General features: G+C 42.4%; 1 protein-coding gene across 1 annotated transcript in view; it reads left to right on the forward strand.

Moving 5' to 3' along the window:
• Positions 1–23,799, forward strand: part of HGFAC (HGF activator) — a 152,938-nt gene that overhangs the window by 109,484 nt on the left and 19,655 nt on the right. The window contains exons 9-10 of the mRNA XM_030191140.1: positions 8,730–8,815; positions 18,418–18,664. Coding sequence (XP_030047000.1) covers positions 8,730–8,815; positions 18,418–18,664 — 333 coding nt within the window. The remainder of the gene's footprint in view (positions 1–8,729; positions 8,816–18,417; positions 18,665–23,799) is intronic.

Consider the following 23,799-nt stretch of genomic DNA (forward strand, 5'->3'; position numbering starts at 1 on the left):
CAGATAACATCAGAATGGATACTTCTCAACAAAACTAAGACACAACTGCCAGTTCCTCAGAGAGCAATGTTATCAAACTCCTTTTCACATACAGATGGGGTGAACAGCATCCATTCTGATGTTATATGACCCCTGATGCAGCCCATTTGCGTGAAACGTGGCCACATTGGGCACAGTTTCTACGTTGAATAACCTTTGTTCAAGTTAGCTCTGGTTCTCCAGATTTGTGGTGCTGTTCTTTTGTTTTTGATACATTTGAAAATGTCCGGAGAATCTGCACAAAAAAGTTCTTGGACTATGTGTGCCAGCTCTTGGTGCTATGGGTGTTTGAGCAACCCCAATATTCTCTTCTGTACTCCTCTAGGTCAGGAGCTGAGAGCCTCATACTGCACAGGGGCAGGGGAAGTCATGAAAGAAGACTTGTGCCTCCTAGCTACTGCTCCTACCTCCTCCTGCAGCCTAATGGCGGGTTAAGGAATGCTTGACCAAAGAGCTGCACAGGGAACAGAGAGCTGCTGCAGTGTAAGAGAGAGGCTTTCTGCTTTTTGGCAAGGAGGTATAATGACAGGAGACAGCATGAGCCTATCTGGTCCAATATTTGGGCTGAAGCCTGGGTGGAGCTTACCGCCTATTAGAACATCGAAAACAATAACAAATGTTTTATTGTGTTGCTTTCTCTCTGTTAGGAGGGGGAGGGGGGGGTGCCCTCGTACCCTTACTTGTTCTCGAGGCGTTCCCGAATATGCTGCTCATAACTGTGACCAGGAACCCTGTCTTACCTCGCTTCATCAAGTATCTCTTTCCTTCTTTCATCCTGCTCGAAATCGCTGGGTTGTGATCCCGCTTTCACTTGGGGGCAATGTCTCTTAATAAGTTAATTTTTCAAATCAAAAGTACTAGATGTGGGTCGGGCAAAGAGAGGAAAGCATATTTTATTTATTTATTTATTTATTTATTAGGATTTATTTACAGCCTTTTTGAAGGAATTCACTCAAGGCGGTGTACAATAAGTCAAATAAATAAATGAGAATAAATCAAACATGAGCAATAGATAATCACCTCTTAATCGTCTATTAATAATATTATCTCCGATTCATTTTAAAAACGTTCAAATAATATGGCATACTATACTACTTACAATGCCAACACAATACGTCATATAACATTTTAATTGACAGTGTAGGGTATAAGCAAAGATGGAACATATAGATAGGTAAGAGATTAAGAGGAGTTAGAAAGTAAGGTGACTAATTTAAAGAAAGGTGCACATGAGGTCAGAGAGATGGTTAAATATATGGGGAAAGGGGAGCACCCGCATGTATAGAAGCAGTAGCAATCTTATAAGCCTTCACAAAATAAGGCTAAACAGAGCACAACCGAAAGTCAACAAAGATTGTCCCCACTTAAGCTTTTCTTTTCTGAAAATTCTTGACACACTGATTACAATTTATAAAAAAATTACTACTCTAACCAGTGAAAGGTTATTCTGTTGTGACCCTTCCTCTGTGTACATCTGTATGCTACACAATGTAAGTCCCGTAGTCCCATGAGCTGACGCTGTGCTACATGTACCTGAATAGGATTTAAGTGCATCACTGATGGCCTGAAATGTTACCTCAGATAGAGTGTTCATGTAAAGACAAAGGGAAAAGCTTCATTAACAAAGTAACTTTGTCTCAAGTTCCAAAAAGACCTGAGAGGAAAAATAAGTGAAAATCTAGTGAAAAGGTGTTAAATTCCAAAGGAAAATTTTATAAGTAATTATATACAGGATAATGAAAAGATGACCAACTGAAAGTTTAACAGAATATGTTTATTCCACAAGATGTGGTTTATTTAAGGACTAGTTGAACTATAAAGGTTTTTTTTTTATAGAACCTTGGTTAACAGGGATGCAACAAAGAAAACTATACACCTCAATGCATAAATGCAGGGATATATGTGAAGGAAAGTTACAACTCAAATGTTTCTTCTTCCTACTTAATAATAAACTACGTGAAAACACTTCTTACAGCTCAGAACACTTTGGTGTATACAAAAATCAGAACCCCCTTTTTCTTACTACAATATCAGATAAGAAGTTCTACAGAAAATGTGGTATCTACTCTAGTACTGGTACACTTTCTCTCAGGATCATGAATCAATCAGGGAAGTATGGCTTTATCCCCTGCTAACATCCTCTGTGTGTCAGTGTCTCTTTAGCTCAATGAAAACAGATAGAAAATTTAGTCTAGAATATAAAATTACCAAAAAGATTCATCAAATGCAATCATATGCCTGAAAATACAGATACATCTTCAGTCTCTTTTGAAAAGAAAGCAATGATTATTATTCCTTCAGTTCAGGAGACAAGCAATTCTGAATATCCACTTTCTCCATTTCACATATTTAACTACATCTGTACCAGGTAGCCATAGTAAGTTTTGCATTCTCAGATGCATGGTCTGTTAGGGAAGTAGTGAAAAATTAATTATGTCACGTAAAATGGTCTTGAACTACAGAACTTTGAACAGCAAGGTAAACAACTTAAATTGACTGTGTTCCTTCACAGGCAGCAAATGTAACTGAAATAATATAAAGGTCTTTCATCTTTCATCCCATAAAACCCTAGCTACCATGTTCTGAAGGAACTGTAATATTTTCATCCATTTAGATAATATTTCAGATCACAAATACCTGGCAACATTCCAAAAGACTAAAACAGATTTTAAGCTGCTTATTCTAGGAATAAGCAGTGGATTTTCCCATGTCCATCTTAATAGTGGATTATAGACTTCTTTTAGGAACATGTCCAAAACCTTTTTAAAACCCTGTTAAGCTAACTGCTTTTACCAAATTCTCTGGCAACAAACAATTTGTTACTAGCTTCATTGCGTGCCCCTCTAGTCCTTGTATTTTTGGAAAGAGAAAACAAGCAATTTGTATCTAAAGATTTCATTCCACTCAGGATTTTATAGACCTCTATCGTATCTCCACTCCGTTTCTTCTCCAAGCTTAAGAGCCCTCTATAACCTTTTCTCATAGGGAAGTCATCCTGTCTCCTTTATCATTTTGGTCACCCTTCTCTGTACCTTTTCCAATTCTGCTATATCTTTTTTTGAGATATGGAGGGGCATTTTCAATATGACATCTAAGTCCAACTTTAGACGTTTTGCAAAAAACATCCAAAATCTGAATAAGAAAGAAGTTCATTTTCCAGAAAGAAAAATGTCTATCTTTTGTTTTCAAAGTTTCTAACAAGGATTTATGCTTTGGACTTTTTGTTTTTTTGGTCTTTAAAAAAAATCCAAATGAAAAACGTAGAAAATCAAGCCATTGGGATGTAGGAGGGGCCAGCATTTTTAGTAGACTGGTCTCCCAGACATCTCAGGAGATAAATGGGGCACCTAGTGGACTTCAAAAACATGATCCCAGGTACACATCTCACTGTTGTTCCCTTATCTTGTCTGCTGAGCCCCACAAAACCCACCCAAAACCCACTGCCCACAGCTGTATACAATAGCCTTATGGGTGAAGGGGGCACCTATATGTGGGTACAGTGGGTTTCTGGTGAGTTCTGGAGGGCTCTCAGTTTCCACCACAAATGTGACATGTAGAGGGAGATAGGGGCCAGAGTCCCCTACGCCATGGTGCACTACACTGCACTGACCACTACACTACTCCAGGGACCTGCATGCTGCTCTAATAGACCTGGCTCTGACATCTGAGGCTGTCATAGATGTTGCTAAATCATATTTGTATTCACATTTGGGGGGGGGGTGAGAGGGGTTCAATGACCACCAGGGGGATATTGGGGGTCACTCCTGATTCCCTCCAGTGATCATTTGGTCATTTTGGGCAACCTTTTGTGCCTTATTTGTTATAAAAACGGGTCTAGCTCAAAATGTCTTAGTTTTAGTTCTGGACGGTTTTGTTTTGTTCCAATATGGCTGAAAAATGTTAGGAAAAATGTTAGGAAAAAAGGCCCAGATCCTGCTTTTAACACACCCCTGACATGCCTCCTTGTGATCTGAATGCACTTCTGATGAAATTCATAGAAAAAACGTCTAAAAAGTTGGTTTTGAAAATACGAGTTTAGATGCTTTTGGGAGAAAAACTTCTAAATGCAGATTTATGCCACTTTTTGGACGTTTTTCTCTTTTGAAAATGAGCTCAATGGTGACCAGAATTGTACACAATATTTGAGATGCAATGGCACTATGGAACAATACAGATGCATTATAATAGTCTCAGTTTTGTTCTCTATTACTTTACTAATAATTTCTATTTGCTTTTTTTTAGCCTCTACTGAACACTAAGCAGAAGGTTTCAATGTATCAGTGATGACACATAAATTATTTTCCTAGGCGGTGACTCCTAATGTGGAACCCTGTATCATCTATCTATATACATTACAATAATCAAACAAACATAAACAGAGCATGAATTATGGTCCTTAAAGCTTTTGCCTCCAATTAAGGACATAGTTGACAAAATAAGTAACATGGCTAATGTATTCCTGTCTCATTCCATCTCTCCCACTATAACTTGCCCAAATCATTGCAACCCATGGAATTTCAACGTGATCTAACTGGGGAACCTGAGTCAAATTGCTTCACTGAATTCCATCTAATCCCAAATAAATAGTTTTAGATATATTAACAACCGGACCACTCTACGCACCAGTCCTTTACTTTCACCAGACAATAATTTGACAACTTAATTTTTTTGTTCTCTTTGGGGGCTAAAGTACCAAAAACTGAATATTATCTACATGTAAAAAAAAAGGCAGAAAACCAAACACAAAAAAGGCAACAGGCTGTAAATAAATATTAAAAAGTATCAGGAAGCCTGGCAACTACTGGGGGACACCCCATTCCCAAAGAAATATTTCTTTGACCAAATTCATACCAGCTTTCACTTGGAAATTGTTTATTTCTTTATTGGGATGTAGATTTATTAACTTCCTTTATGAAGTTGTTGAAGAAAAGAACGTAGCCACTGAAGGACAGTCTCCTTAATACCTGATGCATACCAATCCTAAAGCAAGATTCGTGGCTTCACTAAATGTGGAGAAAAGGTCCAAGGATGCCAGCAGTACAGGAATCCATTTATCCAGATAAAAAATAAGATGATACCTTTTTTATTGGACATAACTTAATACATTTCTTGATTAGCTTTTGAAGGTTGCCCTTCTTCGTCAGATCGGAAATGAAGAAGGGCAACCTTCGAAAGCTAATCAAGAAATGTATTAAGTTATGTCCAATAAAAAAGGTATCTTATTTTTTTCCATGTTTTATTTTGTTTGATTTCTATTGATTACCTTTAAAAGTGGACTAACACGGCTACCACACCTCTCTACTCCAGATAAAAAGAAATCCAGTTCATTTAGAAGGGATTCTCTACTGCACTACCTCAATAAAGGGGGGGGGGGGTACAAGAGGGGGGAGGTACCTACTGTTGTTAATAAGAAAAAATATGACTCAGACTCTTGTTATGTTTTGCTTCATTTATGCTTTATTTTCAATAAAAAATGTTTAAACATAAAGACAATAGCAAAGTTTGAGTGTCACTGCCTACTCACACTTGAGACTTATCCAAGACCAAATTATCCAAAATCCAGAAATGTAAAAAAATACCTCTCTCGATTGACGTCGCAAAGGTAGAGATGGGTCTAAAATTATAATAATTAGATGTGTCTGCCCAATCTTTCTTTAAAGGGGAAATTATAGCATATTTCAAATTTTGGGGACATTTCCCTTTTATTCATCAGTTCAAACACTCAGTTCAGCAATTCATCTGAGCCTGTATGTTCTGTCCTTACAAAGTATTCCTAATACTATGCTCAACATTCAGTTTAAGCCAGAATGTAGAACATCACTCTGCGCTAGCGTAGGTGTCTGCACAGGCTCACTTGTGAGTTTTGAGTCCCCTTTCCTGCACAGCATGGCCCTTCCTCCCTGACTGCCTGGATCTTCCTCCATATAAATGAAATCGAGGCATGACAGGAATGTAAAGTCTATATCAGCCATCATGCTGACGGGGATAAGATGTGAAAATGATTTTTTAAAATCTAAGGGGCAGATGATCAAAAGTAAATGCAGGCACTAAAAGCCAATAGTGCCGTACTAGCGCCCGTGTTTGCTCCCGCCTGATGATCAGAGCCGGTGAGCGTGTGTAACAACACACTTGCCAGCTCTGACCACTAAATGCATGCAAATGAGGGTTTCCCGCATTTCTCCCAGCATGCCAAACAAGAGCACTGCTCCCACTACAAACCCTATGCCAGCTCGGAGTTGGCTTTAGGGTTTGCTGAGCAAGGGAGGAATGAAGGAGATCAGCAAAAGAAATTTGACACGTCCAGGATTTTCTCCCGGACCTGTCAAACCTAAGCCCGCCCCAACAAACACATGGCCTGGAGGTCTGATGGACCGCCAGACCTCCCCCAACAGAAGAGCCCCCCCACCCTGGCCTGGCCAGACCTGACCTGATGTCTCCCCCGATGGAGAACAACCTCACTCACCCACCAGAAGGGACCTCCCCTGGTGATCTAGCACCTCCCCTTACCCTGACCCAAGCCCCCACTCCCTGAAAGAAGAAAGGTCTGGAGGTCCGGTAGATCTCCAGCCACACCGGGCTTCCCTACCATATAAGGCAATTTCTCCCTTATATAGTAGGGAAGCCCCACCCAGTACTTCCCATGATGCAGTGAGCAGGGCACTGCCATTTTGGAGGTGGCGCTGGAAGGAGGAGGGAGTGCTACTCCCTCCTCATTCATCATTTGAAGGTATGGGGGTTTGAGGCTGCTAGACCACCAGGTGGGGGCTGGAGGTCCAGTGGACTTCCAGCCCTTTCTTCTGTCGGGGTGGGGGTAGGGTTGGGGTAAGAGGGGGCGCTAGACTACCATGGGAAGTGTCTCTTCTGTCAGGGGGCAGGGGGGGGTCAGGTCATCTTCAGTCGGAGGGGTCTTCGGGTTGGGTCTGGCCAAGTTGGGTCAGGGGGCTCTTCTGTCAGGTGGGGAGGGGGTCTGGAGGTCCATTGGACCTTTAGCCCCTTGGAATGTTTTGACAGGTCCGTACTTTTTTTTTTTGACAGCCCGGACCTATCAAACAATTTCTGCAGGAGGATTGTGCCTTGGGTGCATGCCCAGGCACAATCCTTCTTCAGAAGTAACCCTATGATCACAGCTAATAGCGCATATGAATTTGCATGCTAGTAGCTTTGATCATAGGGGTGATATTGCTAAGTACTGTTCCGACACTAATTTTAGAATTCTGTTTAGAGTGGGGTTTTTGATCATCTGCACCAAAGCTACTGGCTGACTTGCTTTCTGTAAGTTTCTGTCTCCATAGCGTAGAATCGTCCCCTCCCTGCCATAAAACAGGCAGCAGGAGAATGGGCTTAAAAAGAGTCTAGCAGCTTTTACTTAACTAGCCCAGCTATGTCAAACGTTGGAGCAATGTTACCTGCATGAAACTGCAGAGCTGATGCCTCATTCCCCTGGCCATGCAGGCCTCCCCTTTGTGCGCATGTGCTGGGCACGTTCCCCCCTTCTTATTTCCCAATGCCCAGTGCTAACAGCGTGCATAAAATTTGCATGCCATTAGCGTTGAGCACTGGGGAGTTCCTTTCTGACGTTGTTGCAACATTATTTTGTGGCGCTGTTTTGAACATCAGGCTGTGAGTGTTTCCTGGTTTCTCTTCTGCTCAACTTCTGAACTCCTGCTTTATTCCTTGCTCTTCGTAAAGCTGTGCAACCTCTGTTTTTTTCATTTGATTCACTTTTTTGGGCTTACAAGTAAAGATTTCCTGTCTATATATTCAGTTTCTTTTATATACCTGAGAAGTATAAAGTACATTATGAGAACACTTTTGAAAGAGAATTACTCTCTTAAAATGGCTGGACTAAGGGGTGCTTTTACTAAGCTGCGTAGGCGCGTCAGTTTGGAGTTACTGCTCGGCTACCGCGTGGCCCTTGCATAATTTCATTTTTGACACGCGTCCGCTACGTGCGCCGGAAAATTAATTTTTATTTTCTGGTGCATGGCAGAAACTGGGTGGTAATCGTCATTCTATGCACATAGATGATTACCGCACGGTTAACGCGTGAGACCTTACCACTAAGTCATGGCTGGCGGTAAGGTCTCAGACCCAAAATGGATGTGCGCCAATTTTTATTTTGCCACATGTCCAGGCGTGCTGAAAAACGGATCTGCACATGCCCAAAACACTCACCTACACTAGCGCAGTCCATTTTTTGGTGCACCTTAGTAAAAGGATCCCTGAAATTGTCCTCAGCTCTGCTAAATGTGCAATTTTCATAAGGCATTCCTCAGGAAGTATTTTAGGTTGAGGGAGGGACACAGCACGAGAACATGATATTTTGAAAAATCTGCAATTTTATTTTATCTTCCCTAGTCACCAGGTGAAACAAGTTATTTTAATGTGCAGCATGTACCTTAAACTAATTTTCAAAGATGAACAATGGGAATAGTTACTGTATGAAAGTTTGCTGAAAGAGTGTATATATAAAAAAAAATACCCACATACTTTCCACCAGCTATTCTGTGGAGGGGGACAAGGAAGGTGAAATAGAATGCAGACATTTCTATGCAAATGTCATGTGGATGTGCTATTTTCCCCACTGCAATCAATCTGAAAATTGCTCTCGATAACAATGATACTAATAATTATGTCTACATAATAGCTTGCTAGCATTCATAGATCTTCTTTCTGTTTTGTTACTCTAGAAGTCCAGATAATGACGAAATGCCATGGTGTTATGTGATGAAGGCCCACCATTTATCCTGGGAACATTGCAATGTTTCAGTATGCGGTAGGAAATTTTATATATCATGCTGTAGGAATAAAATGCAATTTGTTGATATTTAATTAAATTTAAATGCAATTTAATTCATATATTTATTACCCATTTTTTGAAAGAAAATCATCCATACAAGGTGAAGAACAACAAAAAGGGTCCTTTTACTAAGATGCGCTGAAAAATGGCCTGCACTGTTGCGTGTGTATTGGACACGCGCAGATCCATTTTTCAGCGCACCGGCAAAATAAAAATTGGCACATCCATTTTGGGCTTGAGACCTTACCGCCACCCATTGACTTAGCGGTAAGGTCTCATTCTTTAACCAGGCGGTAATTGTCAGCGCGCATACCCTGCCGATTACCACCCAGTTAGCGCTACGTGGTAGAAAATAAAAATTGGAATTACCACCCGGGGCTCTCGGTAGCCGGGCGGTAGTTCCAAATTGATGCATGTTGGATGCACGTAGGCACCTACGCGCCTTAGTAAAAGGGACCCATAATGCCTTATTGATAACTATAAGGATGTATAACTATATGCTTATTTGTTTTGTTATCTTTGTTAAAGTCTGTCGATTACAAGTTGCCAGTTCCCAGGATGTTGTTGATAGCCCTAACATTTTAGATCCCCAGGAGGTGGATAGATACTACGCTTCTGGGTACTATCTAGTTAAGACTACCATAAAATATAACACCTATGTGTAGCAGTGCTGTCCTCCCATGAGAAACTATTGATTGTATCTGTACTTTGGTAAGTAATAAAAATTTGCTTTTCTCATACATGGCGTTAGTCTTTTATCGCTCCAAATTGTGAGTGGCTGGTACATAATAATTTTGGAGTGGTGGTAAAAAGACTAGAATATAACAGCCTATATCAGTGGTTCCCAAACCTGGTCCTGGAGTCACCCCATCCAGCCAGGTTTTCAGTATATCCACAATGAATATTCATGAGATAGATTTGCTGCACCTCCACCCAGAATATTTGCAGATTTGGACAAGAAAATCTCATATGTTCAAATGTACCAATTGCTTGTTGACAAGACTAACATAGATTAGAAAGAGTGGCTTTCCCTTTGTGCTATTTTCACGGGTATCCATATAGCTTTATGCATCCAGGAGCAAAACAAGCACTATAAAGCACTACATGCCTATATAGCAAAAGTATATGGATTACAATACATGGCACTGTTCAGCATTTTCAACCTCACATGAAAATGCTAATTTTAACTAACTTCATCCTTCACTGCTGAAGCCTGGTGCTAACTAAGGACCTGTGAATGTGTAGTCAGCGAAAAGCCTTGCAATACAAAAACTCCATCAAGATCTGACAGCCAGCCAGCCAGCCAGCCAGCCAGCCAGCCAAGGACTCCTGGATATCTCTTTGGTGTCTAAGCTGACATAATGATTAGAGCAGCAGGGTAGCACAAGAAGTTGTTACTGGATAATGCACTCTCTGGTCAGAATGGCTCTGTGCTAGCATGATTGAGATGTAATGCTTTGAGTCTCCAAATCAGTATTGGAAAGTCCTAGGCCTATTATTCCAGACTCTGTGGCACCTTTGCACCCCAGAAAAGCACTTATTTACCTGAAACACTGACCTCATAGTTAAAGTGCTCTTTATTATGGTGCCAGTGGGACAATATTGTGGCCCCTAGAGTCACAGCATTGGAGAGAAACAAGTTGTTGGGCATTGACAGCAAGGCCAAGAGTGTACGTCATCAGCCTAGCTGCAGCTGGGCTCTTTCACTTTAAGAGGTGCTGCAAGCTAGGATAAGGAAGTTAGTTTTCATCTGGAGTATGGCCCATTTCTACATCTGACTGACCATCTGAGGAATGCACGGACATCTGTTGGACACATGTATCATCTACTAAGGTTGTATAATTGTCATGTATTGATATTTATAAGTGCTATGGGCACTGGTGTGCTGGTAAATGTTTAACAAGCTCCCCCCCCCCCCCCCCACAAAAAAAGCAATATATATGTATGTATCTTTATTATATGTTTTATTGGTACAAAGTATAGTGTAGCAACCAATTTACAAATAATATTAAAATACACAATATTCTTTACTGTAAATTCCATATGGCTATGCAACCCCAAGAACCCTTTCCCTCCCATATTCCCCTTTCTTCCTATAAACCCACCCGACTGTTTCCACTCAACAAAATAACACAACAGATGTACAGCTCAGTAAGACCCAAAGCAGTACAAAACAAGTAGTCACAACACAGTTTGCACCAAATTGTTTAACCATCTTTACGTTTTAACAAGCAGTACTATGTGCACGAAAGGTCTAGATAAATGAATTTAAACAATCTATGTTTAAGGCATATGCCCAAAATATGTAATATTTGGTAGCAAAAATGAAGGAGTGATGGAATATTCACATAACAGGCAGCCAACAGATTTAATTTCCACTGAAAATAATTAGCTTTGTATGAACATAAATGTCATTCAGCTCCAACTGTTCTAGTGCTGTTTTCCCTTAGCCATCGTTATTTCCGGGACTCATCTATATACAAACACACAGCTGGGAGACAAAGATTATCCCCCTCCCTAAAAAAAGTCTTTTACAACCAGACAACTGGAAAATGTTGACACATTTAGACTGACTCTGGACTTCTGCATGAAGGTAGCTGTGCCCTCATTATTCAATCTCTCTCTTTTAAATAGTAGTAATAAACAATATTAAGTGCATTTATATAATAGTATACCACTGCATTCCAACACAACAAAAGGAGCAAGTTTTCACAAACCATCTTTCTCGTTTGATCTGGGCACAGGGAAAAAAAAGATTTTAAATGCTCCCAAGTTTCAACCTAATTCATGTTTAATTTGGGATATAAATGTCTTAAATAAGTAAGTAAGTACGCAAATAAATAAATAAATAGAAACTGTGAATGTTGAGCACCTGATTCAGTGACCATTTACCAGGAGTAAAAAAATCTCTGCAGGAATATAACAGTGCTAAGGTGTACCTATGAAAAGTTATTCCATTATTAAACTTCCTCTGTGTACATCCATATGCTGCACAAGCCGGCATATTTGAAAATATATGTGAGATTAAATAAAAATGCTACCAACAGTAAACAATGACAACGTGGATGCAGCGGCTCATAGGTTTGCTTGCTTTGAGCTAACAAAGCATCATCATCTCCCCCTCCCCCTCCCCACCTGTCTAGCATTCCTCTTTCAGTTTCCCACCTCAGATGATCTGATTGCTGTCGGCTAAAATAGACTTGAATATTCAGTGCTGTGCCATATCTAGGCACTGGCACTGAATATCTGGGTCTTTAGCTGCACCCAGAAGTTATGTAGTTATGGACGATATTCAGTGCTGTGCCTGCATAGCTAATTGGGAAAGTTAGGAGTGCTATTTAAGAGGTCCTGCTTGCCTAGATAGGTATGAGGGGCATAATCGAACATCGCCGGTAAAATTGGTCGCCGGCGATCTATTTTGGCGGTGGCGCAACAGCTGGCCAGAACCGTATTTTCGAAAAAGATGGCCAGTCATCTTTTTTTTCCAATAATACGGTTTAGCCCAGCCAAATGCCAGAGTTCGCCAGGTTTCAGATCGCCGGTTTTGTTTTTTAGCGATAATGGAAAAAAATGCCGGCCATCTCAAACCCGGCGAAATCCAGGGCATTTGGTCATGGGAGGAGCCAGCATTCATAGTGCACTGGTCCCCCTGACATACCAGGACACCAACCGGGCACCCAAGGGGGCACTTCTAAAAATGTTTAAAAAATACACAAATAGCTCCCAGGTGCATAGCTACCTTACCTTGGGTGCTGAACCCACAAATCCCCCCCAAACCCACTCCCCACAACTCTACACCATTACCATAGCCCTTATGTGTGAAGGGGGGCACAACAGTTAGCACCACAAGTGTAACAGGTAGGGGGGGGGGGATGGACCTGGGTCTGCCTGCCTGAAGTCCACTGCACCCATTAAAACCTGCTCCAGGGACTTGCATACTGCTGTCAGGGAGCTGGGTATGACATTTGAGGCTGGCATAGAGGCTGGCAATAAAGTTTTTTATTTTGTTAGTGTGGGAGGGGGATAGTGACCACTGGGGGAGTATGGGGAGGTCATCCCCCATTCCCTCCGGTGGTCATTTGGTCAATTGGGGCACCCTTTTGAGGCTTGGTCGTGAAAATAAAAGGACCAAGTAAACCCGGCGAAATACTGCTTAATGCCGCTTTTTTTCCCATTATCTGTGAAAGCTGGCCATCTGGTAGCCACGCCCATGCCTGCCCATGTCCAGCCTTCGCTTTGCCGCCAACACGCCCCCTTGAACTTTTGCCGGCGCGGCCACGGGAAAGCGGTGATGGTGTCAAAAACGCCGTTTTCAATTATACCGATTTCGCCGCTTTTGTGAGATTGCCGGCCATCTCCCGATTTATGTCGAAAATAAGCCTGTATGTGGACACTGGCACTGAGTTTCCATGGTACTCACATAACTCCATACTCTGCCAGACTCCTGCCTGGACTGCCCTGGCACTAACTGGGGAGTGCCGTGACAGTCAGAGGAAATATTCAATGGCACTGCCTCAGTAAGTGCTGCAAAATTTCCTCTCCTGACAAGCTCAGTGTGATTTAAGCAGGCAGGATCCTCTCCTCCCCACTTAAATCATTTTGAATATGGGGCCCATAGTTTAAAGTAGTTATAGATACAATTTATCACACTTACTATACAGCTAGGCCTAACAAAATAAGATCACAGAGGTTTACAATCCAATAAAACATTAAAAACTAATCTAGAAAAGAACTCCAATAAAAGATAGGACAGATCTACTCAGACAAGATCACACACAATCAACCACAACCACAAATTAACTACAATAACAAACAGAAACCTAAGGCTTAGCCCCCCCCCCCCCCCCCACTAATCTTCCAGGAGGGCCATATCAAAAGCCAGGTGAAAGAAATATACCTTCAAGAAGCACTTAAACTGTGGTAAGGACTGTACTTCCTATAAAGAATTTGGGAGAGAACAGGGCTGCCGAGAGGGGGGGGGGGACAAAATTCCCAGGGCCTGGCGCCACAGTCCCACCTGCCACCGCCACCGGGCCCCTTCCACCTGAACCCCCGCCAGCAGAAGTGCTGTCTTCTGTTCTGACTCCAGTGTGCGCGACCCACATAGACGCGCTCCTCTCAGCTGATCTTCGCTGTACTCTGCAGGGCTTCTGTGCATCTGACGTGCAGGATGTCAGACGCACAGAAGCTCTGCAAAGTACAGCGAAGATCAGCTAAGAGGAGCGCGTCTGTGTGGGCCACGCACGCCGGAGTCAGAAGACAGCACTTCTGCTGGCAGGGGTTTGGGTGGAAGGGGCCCGGCCCGGTGGCGGAGGCGGGTGGGATTGTGGCGCCGGGCCCCCCTGAGGGGGGGGCGACGACAACCTGGGGGGGCCTTGTCCCGGGCCTGGCCCAGTCTCTCAGCGGCCCTGGGAGAGAATTCCACAAGGAAGGTGCCAAATTAAAAAAAATTTCCCCTTCCTGGTAGACATAAGGCACATCTCTTTTATAGAAGAGACTGCCAGCATTAACATATCCAAAGATCGCAAGGACCTAGATGGGATGTATTCATGTATTAAAGTAGATAAAGATGAAGACACTCTCTCATAAAAAGCCCTATAGGTAAGAACCAACAATTTAAATTGAATGCGATAATATACAGGCAACCAGTGATAATACACATAAGTGTGTAACATAATCAAATAGGCAGCTTTTCCCAATACCCGAAGAGCAGTGTGCTGAAGAGTTTGAAGCTTTTTAAGATTATCAGTAGAGAAATCTGACAATACTCCATTGGCATAATCAAACTGAGACATAAAAAGAGAGTAAATCAAAACCTGAAATGCTTTCTCATCCTCTCGCAGCTGTAATGTATGAAGTACAGTAAAACCCTACTGAACCAACAAGTCAATGTGGGCTGTAAAATTAAGATGTGAATCCAACATAAATCCTAACATTCTCTAAAGCAATACATTAATGGACTATTTTGGACTCTTTTTCCTTTCCCTTTTCCCTCCTTTTAACTTATTCTTCTACACTCTCTGTTTATAACAATATATTGTAATTGATTAATAACTGGGTTGGCGATTGCCTTCTCGGTTTAATGTGAGCCACATTGAGCCTGCAAACATGTGGGAAAATGTGGGGTATAAATGTGATATAAATAAATAAATAAATAAATAAATGATAACCCCCAAATACCGAAAGGAGTCTACCAGAGGCAGCTCTGCCCCCCAACAACTTAACTGAGACATCTGGTTGAGACTGTCTCCCTGTCACCCAACAGGCAAGTGTCTTATTTACATTTATGTTGACTCGGTAAAAAGATAACCATTCAGCCGCCACCAAGAGACAAGTCTGTACATTCACCAAGTCAAGTGAACTTGACAACTTTTGCCACTAACAGCAAATCATCAGCATAATCATAAGGGCTAACCCTACACTTTAGTACAACTCCTAATAATGGATTAAAAAAAAAAACATTGAACCATATAGGAGAAAATGTCAATCCCTGTGGCACACCCAGTGGTGTGCTGGAGCCAGCTCGCACTGGCTTGCAAGAGCCGGTTGTTAAATTTTTTAGCATCTTGTGAGCTGGGTGTTCTGGCAGGGTGATCTGGCTCTCCTCCCCCCTGAGCTACAGGGTCCCAGGCTCCGAGTCCAGTACATACCTGACGAAGGCAACCACTCTGGTGGTCCAGTGGATTCTTTGGGGCAGGCAGGAAAGATCCCCAGTCTTTCCTGCCTGCTGCCGGCGCTGACCCTCCTGCTGCCGGATCGCTCTTTAAAAATGGCCACCGAGACTTCCAGCTGCGGCCTAGCGAGACTTTCGCTGAAGTCTTGGAGGCCGCCCTTGTAAGTCTCAGCAGCCATTTTGAAGAGCAGTGCGGCAGCAGGAGAGTCAGTGCTGGCAGCGGGCAGGAAAGACTGGGGATCTTTCCTGCCTGCCTTGAAGAATCCACTGGACCACTAGGGTGGTTGCCTTCTTCAGGTATGTACTGGACTCAAAGCCTTGGATCCTGTAGCTCGGGGGGAGGAGAGCCGGCTCGCCCTGCCCGCCTTCACCACAGAATCTCAGTCTTCACAACATTTTTAGCTTATGAAAAATTAGTTTTGCTAGTCATCTTATATTTGGTTTAAAGATCAGCTATGCATTTATTATTATGCCTAAGTCGCAAACCTTATGACAAATTGAAATCATGGTATGGATGGGCAGATTTGATATGCCATTGATCTTTATTTAGGGTACTATAAAAAAAAGGTGTATTTGCAAACATGCTGGCTTGTGCAGCATACAGACACACAGAGGAAGTATAATAAGGGAATTACTTTTCATAGGTAGAGTAGTAATTTGTTATAAATCGTAATCCATGTGTCATGTGGAGGGGCTGGTTATAGGGACACCCTAACCCTGTTATATTGGTGCAGAGATTTCTTTTTCTCCTGGTAAAGGGCTTCTAAAACAGACATCATGTTATGAGAATCAGGTGCTCAACGTTAAAAGTTTCTATTTATTTACTTATTTATGGCATTTTATTTCACATTAAACATGAATTAGATTGGAACCTGGGAGTATTTAATTTCTTTTTTTTCCTGGAGAGAGTAATGCATTGCCCCCCCCCCCCCAGGCTCTCTCCCCAGCTATAGCCAGCTTTGCAATTGGGGGGGGGGGGGCACAGAGGTGGACTGGGGAGAGAACCTGTTAAAAATTTACCAGCACACCACTGGATACACGACAGGATACATGCCTAGGAGCTGAAATCTCCAAACCATCAACAACTGAAAACATACAGTCAGTGTGTATGAACAACTTGAAAATCTAAAGGTGGACAAAGCCATGGGACCGGACAGGATCCACCCCAGGATATTGAGGGAGCTCAGAGAGGTTCTGGTGGGTCCTCTTAAAGATTTGTTTAATATATCCTTGCAGACGGGAGAGGTTCCGAGGGATTGGAGAACGGCGGATGTGGTCCCTCTTCACAAAAGTGGTGGTAGGGAAGAAGCTGGAAACTACAGGCCGGTAAGCCTCACTTCGGTTATTGGAAAAGTAATGGAAGCGATGCTGAAGGAAAGGATAGTGAATTTCCTGGAAGCCAATAAGTTGCAAGATCCGAGACAACATGGTTTTACCAAAGGCAAATCGTGCCAAACGAATCTCATTGAATTCCTTGACTGGGTGACCGGAGAATTGAATCATGGACGTGCTATAGATGTAATCTACTTAGATTTCAGCAAAGCTTTTGACACGGGTCCCCCACAGGAGGCTCTTGAATAAACTTGACAGGCTGAAAATAGGACCCGATGTGGTGAACTGGATTAGGAACTGGTTGACGGACAGATGCCAGAGGGTGCCAGAGGGTGATGATTAATGGAATTCGCTCGGATGAGGGAAAGGTGAGTAGTAGAGTGCCTCAGGGATTGGTGCTGGGGCCGATACTGTTCAATATATTTGTGAGTGACATTGCCAAAGAGTTAGAAGGTAAAGTTTGCCTTTTTGCAGATGATACTAAGATCTGTAACAGAGTGGACACCTGGGAGGGAGCGGAAAACATGAAAAAGGATCTGGGTAAAAAGTACTGGTGGACTTTCCAGTAATGCAGGAGGAAAGAAAATCACCTCCTAAATGTAAGCTTGACATATAGGGGTTATTCCATAACAGTGCGCCTATATTTAGGTGCCCAGAGGGTACATATAGGGCACCTATTCCTATTACCATGCCTACTTTACAGAATACTGGCGAAACTGGATGTTTCGTGATAAGTTTATCATATGTATGTGTTTTATTTTTAATCATTATTATTATTTTTATATTATCTTACAAAATTGCCACATATATACTTTTAAAGTCTATGAGTTCATATAATTTATTACATTTATTGTTTTAACTTTTTCTGTAGAAAACAATTTTTTTCTGTTCTGTTTTTTTTTATCATACATATCATATATAAATGTACTTTTTATAGACTACTGATGCAGGCCTGACGGCCGAAACACGACGTGTCGAGTCTTCAAACCTTTAATAAAGTTTTTTATTTAAGAACATCTTCCAGTTTCTGGTATCCTTGGTCGTACTCCCACTTTTTACAAATTATTGTTTTTACCGTGGGGTGCTTGAGTTTTCCGCTTGCTGGTGGATCTTCTCTCAAAATTATGCATGTAACATAATATTCTGTAAGTTACATGCATGTCAGTCCTACCCAAATTCTGCCTATTTGTATGTCTACCTGTAAAATATGGGTTATGTAGGATAGGCATTTTTGCGTATAAGTGTACCCATGTGCCATTATTCTAAAACTTTGTGTGCGTAATGCTGATAGCACCCACTTTATAGAATTATCCCCACTGAGGGCAATTTTCATAGTGCCTATATTGCCGCAAAATTCCTGGCTCTTCTTACCTGTTGTCTTTGCACCAATTTTCAGAGTGAAAGTATACATGTAACTGCTGTTAAAATTGCTGTCCTTTCTGGAATGGACTAATTGATGGAGCCTTATGAAGAAAAGAAAATTGGCACCATATTGCTTTAGAGAATAAAGAAATGTCCTGGAACAACAGGCATTTTTTGTATTCATATTTACACACTTATTCTCTTTCTTTAGCCAGCATAAACAGGAACATGGATCCACTTGAGGACATTCCCGAAATGATTTCATTTGCCTTCGTACCAAAGCCAACTTGTGGGAAGAAACATGAGAAACGAGTAAGGGCCAGAATTATGGGAGGGACTTCGGCCTTGCCTGCCTCACACCCCTGGTTAGCAGCTATATACATTGGAAACAGCTTCTGTGCTGGAAGCCTGATCATGCCTTGTTGGGTAGTATCTGCTGCACACTGCTTTGTTACCAGGTATATATATATATATTTTTTAATAATAATTACCTTTATTTCTATCACAGAACCAGAAAGATATGAATCTAAGTCAGTACTTTTTTGGACAGTTGAATTTGTACAGGTTGCTCTAAAGCAGATGTTCTCTCATTGTTCCTGGAGATTCGGGACATCATGCTAGGGGTAAGGAACTGGCCGAAGAGTTGAATGGAGGAAGGGAAGTATCAGTGGGTTATAATTAATGGAAATTTGGAATTATTTGTAGATAATAATTCCTCGTGAAAAAAAGTTTGATATTGAGAACATATTTCAAAAAGAAAGGTCTTCATCTTGTGAACATAAGTTGATTATTTTCCTGGACGGTGCCCAAGCTACACAGATGTGTAGAAAGAATTTTCTTATATCTAAAGACATCAGGGAGGACTTTAGGGCCCTTTTACTAAAGCACATAAGAACAAAAGGCATAAGAATAGCCAGACTGGGTCAGACCAGTGGTCTATTTAGCCCAGTATCCTGCTTCCAATAGTGGCCAATCCTGGTGACAAGTACCTGGCAGAAACCCAAATAGTAGCAAAATTCCATGCTACCAGTCCCAGGGCAAACAGTGCCCCAATGTCTATCTCAATAAAAGACTATGGACTTTTCCTCCAGGAACTTGTCCAAACCTTTTTTAAACCCAGATATGCTAACTGTTGTTAACCACATCCTCTGGCAATGAGTTCCAGAGTTTAACTATTCATTGAGTGAAAAAATATTTCTTCCTATTTGTTTTAAAAGTATTTCCATTTAATTTCATTGCGTGTCCCCTGGTCTTTGTACTTTTTGAAAGAATGAAAAATTGATTCATTTTTATCCGTTCTACGCTACTTAGGATTTTGTAGACCTCAATCATATTCCCCTCAGCTGTCTCATTTCCAAGCTGAAGAGCCCTAATCTCTGTAGCCTTTCCTCATTTGACAGGAGTTCCATCCACTTTACATTTTGGTCGCTCTTCTTTGAACCTTTTCTAATTCCGCTATATCTTTTTTGAGATATGACGGCCAGAATTGAAGTTGCACCATCGAGGGATACAGAGACATTATAATATTCTTGGTCTTCTTTACCATCCCTTTACTAATAATTCCTAGCATCCTGTTTGCTTTTTTGGCTGCCACTGCACACTGTGCAGAAGATTTCAGTATATTGTCTAGGTGTATTGACACCTAGATCTCTTTCATGGGTGCTAACTCTTAAGGGTTGGACATTAAGAGGCAGATGCAGCAACCAAACGTAAAAAAATCTAAATCGTTAAAGTCCCTAACGATTTTAAAATAACGAAACATGCACCAAAAAAAAAAGTCACACATGCTGAGATCGGTATTGAAACGTACAATGTATCAAAGAATCACAATACACATCATTAATCGGCCCCCAAATCATGCGCAGAGCAGCCAAGCGTGATGTTAGCTGCTCTGCGCATGCCACAAACAGTCAAAACACAGTCAAATCACAAGCACATGGCTCCCAAATCCAAAGGACGTCAGAAAACACATAAAAAAAGCCCAGTCTTCCATTCTCTAAACAAACAGATTCATCGCAAGCAGCAAAACAGCGGCTTCAAAATCCCGAGGCTTCTCCGTTCACAGTGGCAGCATTGTTAAAAGCAGTTCTGAGATCCTCGCACCCCAGTCCCACAGAAGCACAAAACAGACAATTTAAACATTTTAGAGGAGGAAATACCTGCTTTGGGTTCTGGAGAGAAGGAGGTCTTCCTAAATTCACTGCCCAAGTCAAACTGCAAGAAGGCACGATCCGGCTCGTCCAGCTTCTAGCAGAGGAGGCGAAAGGTTGTTTCAGCTCTCCACAGCTCGACCCAGTAAACGGCCTTTCCTCCCCCCCCCCAATGAGATTGAGAATGCAATGAGACTGAATGCATTTTAAATCCAAAAAGGCGGGCCCAGGAGGAGAGAGACGCTGCGCCCGCCCCTGTCTGACGTCAGTAACCTACGTAGGTTACCGACGTTAGACAGGGGCGGGCGCAGCAGGAGAAAGACGTGCGAGCGAAGGCAGGCATCATCAGCTTTCTTCTTGCCCGTGCAGCGCCTTCGGACAGAGGAGAGAGGCGCTGCACGGGCCCGGTAAGAGGGAGGGGGGCCCGATGGAGGAGGGGAATGGCGGCGACGACCCCAAAAGGGGGCGGGGCACAGGACGAGGATGTCGGGAGGCGGAGCTGAGGTGAGAGAGTAGTGAGGAGGGAGGGGGCAGGGGCTACTAGAATTTTGCTTTTTTGGGGTGGGGGGAGCGGCGGAAAGTGGGGAGCAGCGGGGGGGGGGGGGCAAGGCCGTCCGTACAGGACGCTCCTGATGAGCGCCCTTGCCCCCTCCCGATCCTTTTTTTTTTAAATTTTTTTATGTGTTTTCTGACGTCCTTTGAGCCAATCACAGCGCTTTTAGCTCTGCTAATGCGCTGGGATTGGCTCAAAGTTTGTTTGTTTTTTCACTTAATGATTTTTCCTGGCACAGAGCTGTCCTAACGAGAGGTCCAGACCTCTCGTTAGTTTTCCTGCCTTTTTCCTGCGTAAAGGCAATCGGAAAAGGTTAGTGCATGTCGTTTCAATGGGGTTGTCACACTAATTGCTCATCTCCATTCCGTTTTCGTTAGCTGCTACTGTCGTCGGAAAATAGGCTTAAGTGCATGGAAAGGATAGGAAATTCTTCCCTGAGGGCTCATTTAACGATGAAAAACATTTAGTGCATCTACCTCTAAGTGCTATAACATAGGATTTTACCACTCTTAAAGCCCACAATTAACATGGCACCTAGAAGGATGTTCCCATTAATTTTTTAAAAATTGCAGGTCAAAACAGAAATTGAAAAAAAAATTGCAGGTCATGCATTAAGATTCAGATTAACGTGTGGTACCTGCTTCCGGTTACTGCAGAAGAACTTACCACCTCCTAAAGAGGTGGATAATGGTCTGATGTTAGGCAGTTAGGACTAGATTCTACATATCATACCTAATGATTTGGCGCCAAAATGAAATTCTCTTAGGCGTATACTATAAAGTATACTTTAATTTAGGCGTACTTTATAGAATAAGTCTAAATTTCCATGCAGTTTATAGAATACACCAAGCACCGGTCAGGGGCATAGCCAGACTTTGGCAGGAGGGGGGGTCCAGAGCCTGAGGTGAGGGGGCACATTTTAGCCCCCCTGCCCGGTGCCACCGATCCCCTCGCTATTGCCGACCCCCCTGCTGCTGCCACCACCACCACCACCAACTTTGACCCCCCTGCCGACGACCCTGTCGACCCCCTGCCTCCCGCCGCCAACCTGCCGTTGCCTAGCTTTGCTGGCGGGGGACCCCAGCCCCCACCAGCTGAGGTCCTCTTCTTCTGGCGCAAGACTTCATTCTGTTTCTGAGTCTGACGTCCTGCACATATGTGCAGGATGTCAGACTCAGAAACAGAACGAAGCCTTGCGCCAGAAGAAGAGGACCTCGGCTGGTGGGGGCTGGGGTCCCCCGTCAGCAAAGGTAGGCGACGGCGATGGCAGGTTGGCGGCAGGAGGGGGGTCGACAAGGTCGTCGGCAGTGGGGTCCAGGGCCAAATCTGTGGGGGCCCAGGCCCCTGTGGCCCCACGTAGCTACGCCACTGGCACCGGTCCATGCAACTAAATTTAGTTACGGTCAATTATGTAAGTGAAGCCTGGCATAAATCCCAATGCCTAAATTAGGCGTGGAGCGGGAATATTCTATAACAACGCACATAGATTTTAGAAACACCCATGTCCTGCCTATTCCACGCCTATAACCACACCCACTTTTCAACTATGTATGCCCCCGTTACAGAATACGCTTAGCAAGTAGTGCATGTAAATTGTAATTAATGCCAATTAGTGCTGATAATTGGTTGTTAGCTTCCAATTATTAGCACTGATTAGCTTGTGAACTAAATTATATGCATTGTCGTGCAATACACTTTGATTTCCATGCGATATATAAAATCCCATGGGTAGTGTGCAGTTAAGTGTAACGTGTTAACCGCCAAACACCTTCGATGCCCACTCTCCATCCATTCTACACCTTGTGACTAAAAAAGCACTTAATGCTCAGTTTACTGAATACTAGCTGAGAAAATACCACAAAGCCTCTTCACATGGCGCTGTCAGTTAATGTGGTGTAAACTGGGTTTAAGTGCTTAATATATGTTAGTATTGAGGCCCCTTTGTTAAATTTCCTTGTAAATATAAGTGTTTTTTAGGGTGTCAAATATTGGTTCTTTGACCCCACGCAATAAGAGAAATTTTTGTCTGATCAAGAGAAGGAATTGCATGCATCTTCTGGGCAGGGTTTGTAGAGTTTCTAAATAACTGTTGAGATTTTCCATTTTTTTTTATTTTGCTTTTCTGCTCATTAATATAGGTTTGATATGTAGGTTTTTTTTTCTTTTCTGTTTGCCTTTTTTTTCTTTATTGCTTTTGATTGCTTGCATATTGGTTGAAATTATTTAAAAATGCAATAAAATTAATAGCAATGGACAGAGACCATAGAAGCCTTTTGGAGGTTTTGTCGGGCATGACGATTGATAACAGATAAGTTTGTTGTTGGAAAAATTGATGACCTGAATGTTTAGTCAATGGACTATGGGGGTCTTTTACTAAAGTGTAGCTCGAGTTATCTGCAGCAGGGCCCATAGGAATAATATGGGCCCTGCTGCAGATAACTCAAGCTTAGCTTTAGTAAAAGACTCCCTATGTGTTGTAATTTAAAAAAACCTGTTTTTATGAATGGAGTTTCTAAATGAACTGAACCGAAAACTTGGAAATTTTGCCTATTAAGGTGCTCATTTTCAAAGCATATAGACTTACAAAGTAGACTGGGGCTCATTTTCAAAGCGCTTAGACTTACAAAGTTCCATGGGTTACTATGGAACTTTGTAAGTCTAAGTGCTTTGAAAATATAATTATCTTCACATGGGTTAGAACACCAGTCTTAACACCCGGTTCAATTCCCACTACTGCTCCTTGTGATCTTGGGCAAGTCACTTAACCCTCTATTGCCTCAGGTATAAGCTTAGATTGTGAGCTGGACAGGGAAATACCCACTGTACTTGAATGTAACTCACCTTGAGCTACTGCTGAAAAAGGTGTGAGCAAAATACAAATAAATAAAAA

The sequence above is a fragment of the Microcaecilia unicolor genome, chromosome 2, assembly GCF_901765095.1.
Source record: "Microcaecilia unicolor chromosome 2, aMicUni1.1, whole genome shotgun sequence".
In the NCBI taxonomy this organism is placed as follows: Eukaryota; Metazoa; Chordata; class Amphibia; order Gymnophiona; family Siphonopidae; genus Microcaecilia; species Microcaecilia unicolor.